Raw genomic sequence first — 12,880 nt, 5'->3', positions numbered from 1 at the left:
TAATAGCAAATCAAAGCACTACATAGCACCTAGAGCGTGTACATGAAGTCAGGTCGCTTGTCTCCAGCGACCCACCTCTGCTCATCAGTCATACCAGCCCACTGGGCATCCATCTTGCCGGCTCTGCGGCGACTATTGGCTACTCTAAGCGCGAAGTGCATGAAGATGGACCCACCAAGGAGGAAAAGAATCTGGTAGCCCAAGACAACACCGTGGCCAGTGAGGTAACGAGGGGACTCGGCCTTGATGTAAATGTTGGAGGAGACAACACCGTTGAGGTTACCCCATCCAACGACCATGCCCAGGACGAAAGCGCGCTTGAGAGAACCCTCGGTATTGTTGATGACCCAGGAGAGGGTGTTTGAGATGGTCGGGTAGATACCAGCGGCGCCGAGGAAGGTTCCGGCGTACTGGACCTTGGGGTTGGTCGTGGAGATGAGCATGACGAATCCGACAATACCAATAGTGACAGTCGCGACGTTGCAGTATCCACGCCAGCGGGTCTTGTCGGCAATGATACCAACAGTGACGGTGAGAGCGGCAGCAACGGCGTAAGGCGGAACGGAAAGCAGCTGGGCCTTGGTGCCTTGGTGACCCATGCCACGGAGAATAGTAGGCAGGAAGAGGGAGAAGGCATAGAGGGGCACGAGGCAGCCCATGTAGATGACCATGTAGCCGTACGTCTTCCAATCCGTCATGGCAGCGTAGATGTGGCGCTTGTCAAAGTCCTCGGCGGTGCGGCCCTGCTTGTCGGCGATGAGGCGGCGCTGGACGCGGATACGCTCGTCGGGAGTCAGGAATCGGGCGCCCTCGGGCCAGTCGAACACCATCCACCAGCAGAAAATTCCGACAAAGACGGTGGCCAGACCCTCAATGATGAAGATCCAGGCCCAGCCGGGCTTGCCGCCGATGCCGTCCATCTTGGCGATGGCTGCGGCGAGGAGACCGCCAAAGGAACCGGCCAGAGCGGCGGCGGAGAAGAAGACGGCAGAGCGAACACCGATTTCGGATCCCTTGTACCAACAGGAGAGGTAGTAGTTGACACCTAGTGTCTCATATCAGCCTCTGAAATTTCACAACCATAGGTTCCTGTGAGATCATGATGAAATAGCGAGCTTACCAGGGAAGAGACCAGCCTCAGCGATACCGAGGAACCAGCGGGCCGCAAGGAGACCGGAAAAGTTGGTGCACAGACCCATGAGCGTCATGATCATGCCCCAGACGATGATGATTCCAGTGAAGAAGATGCGGGGTGTGAGGCGCTTGAGCAGTGCATTGGTGGCGGGCTCGAAGACGGCGTAGCTGATGAAGAAGATGGTGAGCGACATGTTGTAGTCGGTGCCGCTCATCTTGAGGTCATCCTCCATGCCGGCGAGACGCGCATTGCCAATATTGGTTCGGTCGAGAAAGGAGAGGAGGTACTACGAAGAAATATGAAATTAGTATATCGTCAATCGTATTATGCGCGCGCAGCAGCTCATGCGCTGAGATTCTAGGAGAAGTGAGTGAGAGGGAAAATCATGTCTTACAAGGAGGGATAGCCAGGGGACCAGCCAAAGGTCGACCTTCCACATGAGCTTCTTGTCCTAGAAAGGAAAAGATGAGTTAGCATGAGTGGACTTATTTCTTCTGTCGTCTTAATGAAGCGTGGAGGAGTGAGTGAGGGCTTCACGACCTCATCACTCATAAGCCGGGTGAGGGAGCACACGTACAATGGCGGCACGCTCCTCTGCAGACTTTCCGGCGTCGGGATCGGGCAGATCAGCAAGCATCTGCGCCTGCTCGAGCTGAGAGTCGATGGGCTTCTCATCCGAGCTCTCGGCGAGCTCGTGATCTTTCTTCCCGTGGCGATCCATGGCTACGGTATTGGGACGACGGTTGTGGGTAGTGGGAAAGGTGTTCGATGTGCGAATGAGATTTGCGTATGCGCACGAGCGCGTTGGAACCAGGTGTGTCGCTTTTCCGAGGTTTGTGTGTGGGATCCCGCAGAAAAGTTTGCTTCCCTCTTGCCTTTCGATGGTAGAAAAAAAGAAAACTCTCAATCAAGAGAGGTAGGATCCGTCAGAAAGGCAGGCGCATGAAATCTGGTACGTGGCTCGCTTAAATGGTCGGGTCACTCAGGTGTATTCACCAGTAACCGAAGCTCAGGATGAGAGCGGATGAGGGGAGAGGTTGAGCAAGACTCGAGATGTGGTGGAACGCGGCAAATGGGAGGCGTTGAAAGGAGACGGAGAGGTTAAGTGGGAGAGAGAAACACAGAGAGAGAAGATGTGTCCCAAAACAACCTGGATGAGCTTGAGGGGTAGATCCGAAGCCAACGTGGGTTGAAACCTTGAGCGCTGCTTCTTATAAATTCGACGACAACATGGGATGTAGGCGGCCGTTTCCTCTCCCTCTCTTATTCAACGACAGTCCTGCCATGCCCGGGACCCTCCGTGGCCGCCGAGTGCTACCCCCGATCCACTCACACTCACACTCACACTCTACGCAGTATACATCGCATACCCCAATGGGAAGGACGAAATTGGCTTCCCATCTGAATGGTTTCGTTGGATGGCCCGCCCCTCTCTTCCGAAGTACTGTGTAAACAACCTTCACCGTGGGGGCTTCCGACGGGAGGGCAACGGGAGTACTTCAAATTCGGTACCGGAAACCCTGTCTGCTAGTTATAGCTTCGCCGCCGCGCCGCCTACGACATGGACTAAGGCTAGATTGAGGTCTGGGAGCCTGGGAGTAGGGGGAATGTAGACTCAGGGAGTGCCTCATCCGTAACTGCGGGCAGGGTTTGCAGGGTTTATTGCCTTGGGCTTCGGTACGTACTACGTAGCCATGCAGTATGCAGGTTGCTGGTCGTGGTCTTCCGCGCAGCTGGCTTGCATTTCGAGACGAAGAGAATGGCAGGGGGCTTTGAGTTAGGAGTGGCTGGCTCTAGCTCAGAGAGCTCAGGTTGAGCGCTTTGCTTGCTGCTTGTATCTCCGACGTCTCGACACTACGAGTCGCATTTACACTAGGGAAAGGTATCCAACTTCCTCGTCCGTACGACCGATGCCTTGCCCCCGCCAATGCATGCCCAGAGCTCTTGGCACTTCTCATGAGCCAACCCCGGAGCGGTTTGCTGTTAGCGATTGGCCCGCAGACTTGCGAGTCTGGGGCTAGTCTGGAAGGCAGGCTGTGGGCAGGATTGATGATGGGGGTCTCGCAATGGGAGGAAGACGGAGGAGAAAGGCGGAGAAGAGCAAGAATAAGCCAGACAGGTGAATGGCCCGTAGCCAATACGACGATGGGAGGTGGTAGAGAAAGAGGCAACTGGAGTCGACGATGTCCAGGCCGTTTGAGCAACATCAATGACTCGTCGAGCGCAGCCCTCGACTTCTTTTTCTGCCCAGCCCGAGACGCCTGCGCTTATGCTGGCACCAGACGCAAAGACGACGGACAGTGTGCCCTAAGGATATTGCTCCTCGCTGGCAGCACATTACCTGCACGTCCCAGTATGTGACCCGAGGGATTTGTTTGTGCTACACTACTCACGGAGAGGATGTTCCCTGCAGGCTAAGGAGTGCTGGACGGCTCACGAACACCAAAAGGAAACGCTAGATTGACGAGAAGGTCGAGCTGAATGCATAGAATGTTCGATTCTTCCCGTTAGCTTCCCTGTATCCGAAGTATGCGAGCCCTTCAGGACGGGTGCTGCACTAAGTTCGAGCCGTCCTCCCCCAAGTTTCTTACAAGCTTCTTCTTGTCCTGATGGCCATCGCGGCGCGGGGGAGGATACGGGGAAAGGGATGGGGAACCTGTTGGAGGTCATGGTGGGCAACATGAAGACAGGGGTGAGAACATGAACGATTTTCGATGGACTTTTCCCTCGACATCATCTCTCTCCTACAGTGCCGCCATTATCCTTTTGTCATCATCGCGACCCCCTCTTCCCCTCACAAGTCTCTCCACTCAACCACCGACATTCGTGGAGGCCCCCGGACGAAATAAGCATAAGAAACAGAAAAAGTTCGGACATTGAGCGAGATAGTTGGCCAGAGACAGGGAACCAGCCTTCTCACGAACACCCCATGCCGCGCCCCTCTTTCTCTCTTCATCCCCCGCAATCCTGTTTCTAGGCAATTTTCCCCGCACGGAGAGGGAGTCGTGGAGTTTGACGAGAGCGCTCCGATTACTTTACGACTCCATTTCAGTCGAGGTCTTGGAAAGTCTTGGGAGGGGCCCGGCAGTGGAGGCGAGCTAATCAAGCTACGGCTCTTTGCCAAACTAGGGGAATTCTTGCCGACATCTGTGATCCTTCAGGCTCTTGGGGAAGACCTGTTTCCTGGTCTGCCAAGATCGTGCTAGAGAAGAGGCCAATGGGGCATCGCGTGCTTTTGACTTCTGTCGCGCTGTCATGTGCGATCAAGTCTCGTTCCATTGGGGTGGATAGTGCCCAGCACAGCCTGTATGTATTCATTTTCATCAGCGACATGGATGATGGCGGGCCAGCGGGCTTCTTCCCGCCATTCTCATTCTCCAGTGAAGCCGAGACCGGGCAGCACACCGTGGACGTTGGTTGGAGCTTGGCGGGCGCCCAAGCTAGCTAGACGGTCTTGTGAGCAGTGAGCTTGTCGATGAGAGTCGAGCAACACGAGCTCCCCATACCGACGGAAACCAATGGAAGGGAGCGATTTTCGCTAGATAGGCCACCTTCATGAATTGTGCAAGCCACAAGTCTCTTCTCTTACCGAAAGCTCGTAACAAAGGAGGAGACCGGCGTGATCTTGGCGACTGATGCGCCCGTTTCCCCGCCCATGTCCTGGGAACAGCCGCCGTCCAGGGCACTGCACGAAAGACGACTGGGAAAGCGGTAGAGGAGATAAGCTTTGCCGCCATTGAGACCGACTTTGACACGAACTGTGGCTCTCGAACTGGCGGCGCCGCCAGCCTGGGGCAACTTGGGGTTAGCTGGCACTGGGCAGCCTAATGGTGGCTCCCAAATGGAACAACGCGCGCTTTTTCGTTGGTCTTCTTACTTGGCGGGGAAGAAAGAATCTAGATCGCAATGTGTCAGGGCTCCTCTTCCCCGGATTTCCTGGTCAACATCAGCCCATCCCGGACTGAAATCAGAGCACCACCGAGCACCCGCAAGTTGTTCCGGGAGAGCCTTAGATTGGTGGTCAGCAATGTGCAAGTTCCAGGAAAGGCTTCGACGAAATACGCGATGTTGGATGGACCACAAAGGCTTCCGCAAGCCAAGCCAGAGAACAGGTCCCATTATCGACGTCCTCGGTGCTCTTGGCAACAGGCAGTCCGGTCCCAATAACATTCGCTGAGTATGGGTTTTATCCGATGGCACATCTCTCAACCGCATAAGCCATCTGCGAGACCACGCGACGAACGCCCATCCGAGTACGGAATGGCCCAATCATAGTCCCAAACCATTCTCGACGAGGCGAAACCCTATTTGAACGGCCGCTTTTGAGAGGTGAGCTAGAAGGTTCGTAGTCCGTTGACCGGGTATGATGTGGCAACACTGCCTCAACTCGAGAGAATCACTACAAACAGCAGTGCCGTCAAGGCAGGACAATGCCGTGGTTTCACAACGTCCCGGTCTGGTTCCGCGATCCCTTGCACTTGGTTCTCGAACAAGATCGTCTCCAGCGCCGTTCCCGCCTTAGTGGCTTGCGACCTGGCGGGCAACCTCTACAAACGACTCCCAATATCGCGGTCGAATGGAAGTGAAGAGGCTGTGACAACTTGCGCTCATAACGTTCAACTGGCATCTGAAAAAGAGGGTCACAAGGTAGTCAGACTTGAACCGTCACATGTCTCGGTCGCAACCGGCGTAGATTGCTATTTGCTAAACAGCCACTGCCGAGGGACATCCGCGATTCGATATCGTTAATGCGGATACGGAAAAGTAAGGGTGAGAGTAAGATGAGTGGTAAAGGGTGAGATTGAGAGCGAGAGTGAGAGTGAGATTGAGAGTGAATCTGTGAGACTCAGTGAGTGTGAAGCCTGGCGGCATTGGCCAATTGTCGGTCGAACCATCTTGCGCTTCTCACCCACTTCGTGTGAGAATGTGTATATTCTCCTCCTGTCTCTCTCCCTACATCTACCTCGATTTCATCCCATCCAAACTCTGTGTTCGAGTAGGTGACACAGACCGAGCGGCGGTGCGGTTTCATTTCCATGGCCTCGGAGCGACATGTCCTGTCCTGCATACAGTATGCGGCGAAAAGCAAATAACTCTCTTTTCTTTTCTCCTTCTCCTTACAGTCGTCCCAACGTTTTCTCCAGGATTTTACTCCCGCCACTGCCGCCGTGAAAATGAAGAAAAAGGAGAAGTCGGACACAGTACGAGATCTTCGGACGAGTTTCGTCCCAGTTGGTTGGTGCAAGATTTCTCTGCAAAGCCCCATCTCGGGCGTTATTCCCACATGAGCAATCTTGTGCGAGACGGCTTGCGGCCGAAAACGTGTTGTTTGCTTCCTTCTTGCATATGCTGCTGCAACACCACGGAGCCGTGTATGGTCAATATTCCGCCTGTTTACATGTGCTCTTATTCGACCGGCAACGATGATCCCGAAAATGCCTCGAGGAGGGTACCAAGGGGATGGGAAGACCGGAAGAAGCATCTCTTCGATAAGAATTTGCCTACCAAGAACGCAAGCTGTGAAAGATGCAACCTTGTTTCAGGGTCGTAGAGAAGGATGAGGTCGCCCTGAATATCAAATTGTTTGCTAGAGGCACCCGACGCGCGGCATGCCCAGAGACGCTGCAGGAGGTTGAGGACTTCGTGTGAGTAAATCACCCATTGTACTTTTTACTCTGGGATCCCTCATGCTTCATCCCAAGAGATCATGTGCGTCAAATAAAACGTGGGAAGAGAGGCGATGCAGGTGTCCACGCGCATAGATCTATTGCTGCGCCTAATATGCTTCCACCCGTGCTTCCCTGCCTATGGCAAGCAAACAGTAAGTATGAATTGTGCCCAATAATGATTTGCTACATATTCCTCATGAACCTTTCCATCTGCACAGCAGACGATTCCTTGATAGAATTGCTACCCCTGCTGTCCTTCCCAGCGGGCCAAGCGGCGCAGCTCGCACAGCAGACCCGTTAGACCTGACCGCCACGAGCCCATTCATCTCGACTGTCCAGAGGTATTCTTCGTCGCCCTGAAAATCTCCTTTCCAAAGATCCAATCGCCAAATGCAGCAAACCAAACACCACAAACGCCAGCTCAATTCCAAAATCCCCGGCCGTCTCGACGGTCGGCCCGATCCACCACATTTGCGCCATGCAGGGAACGAGGACGCCGAGGCAAGAGAAGCACGACCAAACGCAGCCACGCTTCGCGGCAGCCTCGCGGCGTTGTCCCAGGAGTCTGGATCCTACCTCGCGCAGTTGACGCCACAGAACCAGAGGTCGTCGACGAGCACCACAGTCCACGGTCCACGGTTCACGTTGAGGAATGCCGCGGACCAGTACCTAATGAGAGGGACGAAGGTCTCCAGACTCTCAATGAAATCGGCAGTGTCACGAATTCAACGAGACTTGCCACTGATGCCATCATCGGCGCATACGCGTCGTAAGAGACATTTGCGGACCTCCATGAAAAGGATGAGAGGAGGAGCTGGAAGTTGATGGCTATGGTGTATCCCTTTGCTGCGATGTTGCCGAAGAGCGTGGATGAGAGGACTATGCTTTCGAACTTGCTGAGACCTCCTGCTGGACCGACCACAGCTGACATCACCCTGTGGGCTGTTTCGTTCTCGTAGGCAGTTTCGAATCGAGGCGCTCTGGGTACTGTTCCTTGAATAGCTGCGCTGAGGATTGTGAGGAGGATCGCATGAACAGGGTGATCTGCATAGGTGTACTAGGAGATCCTCAGCCGTAGCTTGGTCCTTAGTAGGCTGGTTAGGTCGTCGTCAGAAGCGCAAAGGACGTGATAGCTAAAGCCAAGTCCCTCGCAACAAGCCCGGACGTTGCGCCTCGCATCTCGAAAGCGAATCTACCTCCTATGTCACCTATAAACTCTTCACGTCGCTAGAAAGACGAGTTGAGGATAACGCCCTGTTAGATAGGCACTCACAGGAGCATGTTCGCGTTCATCGCCACCACAAGGTCAAGATATTTACTGTCTTCTTAATGACAAGCTAGTCCACGAGAATCAGGGCGGCGCCTCGCACTTGAATGTTCCGGCCGAATGTGACTCGACGATAAGGGATGCCTTTCCAGCTCTTTCACTCTCCTCTCTGCGCATCTAGGATAGAAACTTCGCTTTCCGTATCGCGCTTCGTTGTGGCGAGAGGATGACTTCGGAGACATCGTTCCTTTGAGCCCATTCTGCTATGAAAGCTCGATTATACTTGTGATGGTCGTGGATTAGAGGTTGTGCAAGACAGTCGTCACTTTTTGACGAGGCCAAAGCTGACAGGTCTTTTGGTCATACTTGAAGGCCAAGTCTATCACTGCTTAAAGGGGGTGTTGAACCCGATCGCGCAGGGGCTTGATAATAACAGCCATATGATTGACTTGGACAAAGTACATGTAGAGGTGAAGGTTTTCTTCGCCAAAGTGTTCCAAGTGGGAGCCGGTCGCTAAGAAGCCATCAGCCTCGGCCCTTAGAAGCCGCACCTCGCATCTCTGGACAAGATGAAAAACACGCAAAAGACATTGTCAAATATCTCAAGGTCCTAGCCTCCGATATATCGGACCTCCTAGCGGCCACGAGCCCATGGTAGCCTATCACTAATCTTGAAACTTGGCACCCCGGATATGCGCCGGAAACATCACCGCAAGCCGGCCCTGAAGTCCCCACGAGCCGAACCCACACAGATCCACCGTTCAAGAGCCTCTCTGCCAATGTGCCAGTCCGCTTACCTAGCAGGCCTAGCAACAGATTACATCAATGAGTGCCCAGGCTAACTAATGCGAACCGTCCATAGCCTAAGAAACGGGGACTGGCCCATCTCCCTTCTCGGATGACCGTGCCGCGGCAGACCCGCCGCTGTTCGCCTTTTCCGAAACCGGCGCCGAAATATTTTGGCCGATTTCTGGGTCTGCGTGGGGTCCAAAATGTCATCGGTCAAGATTTTTCGTAGGCCGAGGTGGTATGAGTATTTCGCCAGCAGGGGGACCGCAAGGGGCATTTCTTCCTTAATTCTCAATCTTTCCCTCCGCCAAGAGAACCACAAGTCCATTGAGCCGTCCGGACGGTTCCATCACGGCCTCCACTTCCCCGATCTGCGGCCTCCGACTTGCGCCCCACGATGGGTGAACCTAAAACCGATGGCCCCGATGCCGAGACCGGCGTTGCGGCTGCTTCGAACCCCCAACCCGGACAGGAGAACCTCGTGCTTCCGCTGGAAGGGAATGCACCAACGGAGGCCTATAGCATCTTTTCTCGCACAGAGAAGTGGTTCATTGTCGCAATGGTCGCCGTTGCGGGATTCTATAGGTAAGTAAGGTCTTTCCGTGCCTCACATTGCCTACCCTGACATTCGGCGTAGCCCGCTGCCGGCAAACATTTACCTACCTGCTATCCCGAAGCTATCAGAAGCATTCGGCAAGTCTGTCGAGCTTCTGAACTTGACAGTGACAGCCTTTTTGGCGACTCAGGGCGTGTGTAAGTAAAAGACGACCTGCAGAAAAATGCCCCCTGATATCCACCCTACCAGCTATTTAGTGGATGAATACGACCTAACACTTATACCTGAATAGCTCCGATGCTATGGGGACCCCTCTCCGACCGCTACGGGAGGAGGCCAGTCTTCCTAGTCTGCCTGACTATTTTGATCGGAGCGTGTATAGGAATAGCCGTAATTCCTACAGACGCTTTCTGGCTCTTAATCGTCCTCCGATGCTTGCAGGCTGCAGGTTGCGCTAGCACAATCGCTCTTGGTAACACCTCCTTTTCTTCATCCCACTCTAAGGTATGTGCGACGCTAATCAATTGATTATCAGGTGCGGGTGTCATCGGGGACATTTCGACTCCCGAGGAGAGGGGAGGATTCTTCGGCACGTTCAATCTGGGCCCTATGGTACGTTTGGCCAACTATTGGAGCTTTGCGAAAGGTACCTTACTCTATCATGGTACTAACACTATCAGCTTTCACCCTGTATTGCTCCGGCGATTGGTGGTGCACTTTCTGATAAACTTGGCTGGCGCTCCATTTTCTGGTTCCAGGTCATCATGGCTGTTTGCTGCCTTCTCTTCATCCTTTTGTAAGTCACGCCTTGTTAATGAAACAAACCCTCGTCCTTCCTTTCTTCCTCGAGACCGTGCGCTGACGGCTACCCATCTCTATAGGTTCCTCCCGGAGACTCTTCGCAACCTCGTCGGCAACGGAAGTGTCTCTCTTGGTGGAGTTTACACCCCTCTTCTACCCGTAGTAGGTAGATCTCGAAGGAAGAATAAGATCCAGGGCAACAAGCCCGGCGTCAAACGATCAATCAACCCTTTTGTCATCCTCGTATATCCCGACGTCGCTATAACCCTCACATTCACGGGCGTCGTTTACGCAGTCAACAACACCGTTGTCACGACGGTTGCCTCTTCTTTTGCTAAAGTCTATCCTTGGTTGTCCGAAACCGCCCTCGGTCTGTGCTACCTGCCCACGGGATTCGGCATGATCGTTGGCAGCACTCTCACCGGCAAGTTCCTCGATTGGGATTATGCTCGTATTAAGAAAAAGGTTGAGGAATCCGATGGCGCTATCTTGTTCCCTAAGGAGTATGTACGTTTAAGGACCATGCCCGTGTTACTGGTTCTTTTCTCCGGAGCTGTCATAGCATGGGGCTTTTGCGTCGACCGAGGGGTTCATATCGCTGTTCCTCTCGTCCTTCAGATTGTCTGTAAGTTAACCTCATGGGCTGCATGTCCTTGATAAAGTCGCGATCCCACAGCTGACGCTTCTAGTGGGGTATACATCGATTGCTATTCTCAACACAACCATGACTCTGATGATCGATATTCTACAAACTAGGAGCTCGGCTGCGACAGCATGTGTAAGTAACTTGCTCTGAAGAACTATGCCAGAACTTGGAAATGCTAATGTTGTCACAGACAAACCTCGTACGCTGCTTACTGGCAGCCCTCTTGGTGGGTCTCATCGACAGGATGACGGCTGCCTTGCGCATCAGTTGGAGTTATGTTCTACTTGGCGGCGTTTGTGCTCTACTCCTACCCCTCATGTATATAGAAATGAAGGTCGGGCCAAAGTGGAGAATGAGGCGAGACTTGAAGTCCGTGGATGACTAGAGACAGTGTTTGGCTTTGATATCCATGCCTCATTTACGTACCTCGATACGGCACAAAAGGCCATCAATACTTCTACCAACAGTTATGCTAGTGCCCAACCAAAAATCGCATTTGATATCGCATCCTCCACATATAGACACTACAACAGCCTACTTAGAATTCAGATCCAGAAGATTGCCGTTTTAAATTTCCTCGCTACCATCCATTATCGAAGGCTTCGCGAGTGACCTGCAAGACCAACCGTCGTATTTGTTCTCAATACCAAGAGTAAAATAATAAGCATAAATTTCCATAGGCTAGGCAAGTGGCAATGCTGCATATCATGCCAGTGATTGCTCTCACACGTGCGCCCCTATAGAAGCCACCAATTACCACAGCTTATACCCATGTTGCCAGGCGCCACCCCTATACAGCCCCAGTTACAGCTAAAATAGCAAATATTTAAGGCCTTTTAAGGATGTTTAATGTACTTGCCAGTCTGAATGTGCCGTAACACAACGCGGACGGGCCCTGGGTTGCGCTTTGTACCTGTTCCTCTATGTGTGAAAACAGCCTCTACAACTTGAAGAATAAGCCGTATTGCTTGTATCAGTTTCCAATATCAGTGAATTTCAAGCCTGCAACGGGAACATAGAATAAACTGTTCGTTTATATGGCAGTAAGTTCGCTTTTACCGCTTTTACTACTGCGGCATCCCTTGTACTTCGACCTCAATACAATTTAACCCTCAGTACTTCACTTGCGGCAACACCCTCAATTCCTTTCCTTTTGGGAGGCACACTCCAAAAAGCCTAAGTACGTAGAAGATTATGGGCTGAAGCAGGATTAAGTAAGAATAAAACGATTGTATTAGCTAGCAAACTATCTTTCCCTCCTCTCAGTCCAATCGGCGGATTAAGCGCCGTTCAGAAAAGATGCCGCAAGGAAAACGCTGAATATCGCAGTTGTTCAAAGGCTGTCACCTAACCCGGAATATTAGGAGGCAAGATTAACATCGTCACTGTCATCTTCTGAAGGGGCTAGCGAATACTCGGTTCCCAATTCGAGTGACGACGGGGTGTGCGCGCCTCGTTCTCGTAATGAGCCACTTCTTGTCTCCATCGATCTTGTTGGAGGCGTCCCTGGATGACTGATAGGCTCGTAATCGGAATCAGAACTGCTATCATGGGTGTTACCAACAACTGAAATCTGTGCACCTGAGATTCTTTCGTTCTGCCCTTGTGATGAATCGCAGCTTGCCGCTGAAGGTGGTCGAAAAGGAAGGAGATGACCAGTGGGCTTCCATCCGGGCTGTCGCCTCTTCGTCCGTGGCGACGTTTCCGATACCTGTATTTGGCGTTTGCAAGGCGGACGATGGTTCTGTGTGCTGCTCTTCAGGCCTCTCAGCTGTTCCTTCACGGAGTCCACAGTGCAGGATGTAAGCGTTCCCTCTTCACTGAGTCGAAGACCACGACCTTCATCATCCACATCCGTGTCGAGCAAGAAACAATTTGAAGACTTTTCAAAATACATGGGACAGGAGAAAGGAGCCTCAGATCTCATGACTGTACGTGCTTTTTTGCTGGTCCCCAAATAGTCTCTTTGCAGCGAAAGGATCATGGCATCACCGTCGTAGGCAATTGAATGAGTGAA

General features: G+C 52.8%; 3 protein-coding genes across 3 annotated transcripts; 2 read left to right on the top strand and 1 right to left on the bottom strand.

Moving 5' to 3' along the window:
• Nucleotides 1–29: 29 nt before the first annotated feature.
• Nucleotides 30–1,856, bottom strand: CCOS01_03602 (major facilitator superfamily transporter; the record flags this gene model as incomplete). Its single annotated transcript, XM_060451788.1, has 4 exons — nucleotides 30–1,045; nucleotides 1,121–1,421; nucleotides 1,530–1,586; nucleotides 1,713–1,856. The coding sequence occupies 4 exons, from the start codon at nucleotides 1,854–1,856 to the stop codon at nucleotides 30–32; spliced, it is 1,518 nt and encodes a 505-aa protein (XP_060318053.1).
• Nucleotides 1,857–6,661: 4,805 nt separating this feature from the next.
• CCOS01_03601 (uncharacterized protein) lies at nucleotides 6,662–7,577 on the top strand (the record flags this gene model as incomplete). The annotated part of the gene is made up of 3 exons (XM_060451787.1): nucleotides 6,662–6,780; nucleotides 6,869–6,956; nucleotides 7,068–7,577. 3 exons carry the CDS (start codon nucleotides 6,662–6,664, stop codon nucleotides 7,575–7,577), a joined length of 717 nt encoding a protein of 238 aa, XP_060318052.1.
• Nucleotides 7,578–9,257: 1,680 nt separating this feature from the next.
• Nucleotides 9,258–11,248, top strand: CCOS01_03600 (uncharacterized protein; the record flags this gene model as incomplete). The annotated part of the gene is made up of 8 exons (XM_060451786.1): nucleotides 9,258–9,445; nucleotides 9,498–9,613; nucleotides 9,709–9,888; nucleotides 9,952–10,028; nucleotides 10,097–10,212; nucleotides 10,298–10,842; nucleotides 10,907–10,995; nucleotides 11,054–11,248. The coding sequence occupies 8 exons, from the start codon at nucleotides 9,258–9,260 to the stop codon at nucleotides 11,246–11,248; spliced, it is 1,506 nt and encodes a 501-aa protein (XP_060318051.1).
• Between the last annotated feature and the right edge of the window lie 1,632 nt (nucleotides 11,249–12,880).

Source organism: Colletotrichum costaricense (assembly GCF_030867565.1).
Source record: "Colletotrichum costaricense strain IMI 309622 chromosome Unknown Scaffold_3.1, whole genome shotgun sequence".
NCBI classification, from domain to species: Eukaryota; Fungi; Ascomycota; class Sordariomycetes; order Glomerellales; family Glomerellaceae; genus Colletotrichum; species Colletotrichum costaricense.
Note: the sequence above shows the minus strand (reverse complement) of the source record. Positions and strands in the feature narration are given on the sequence as shown.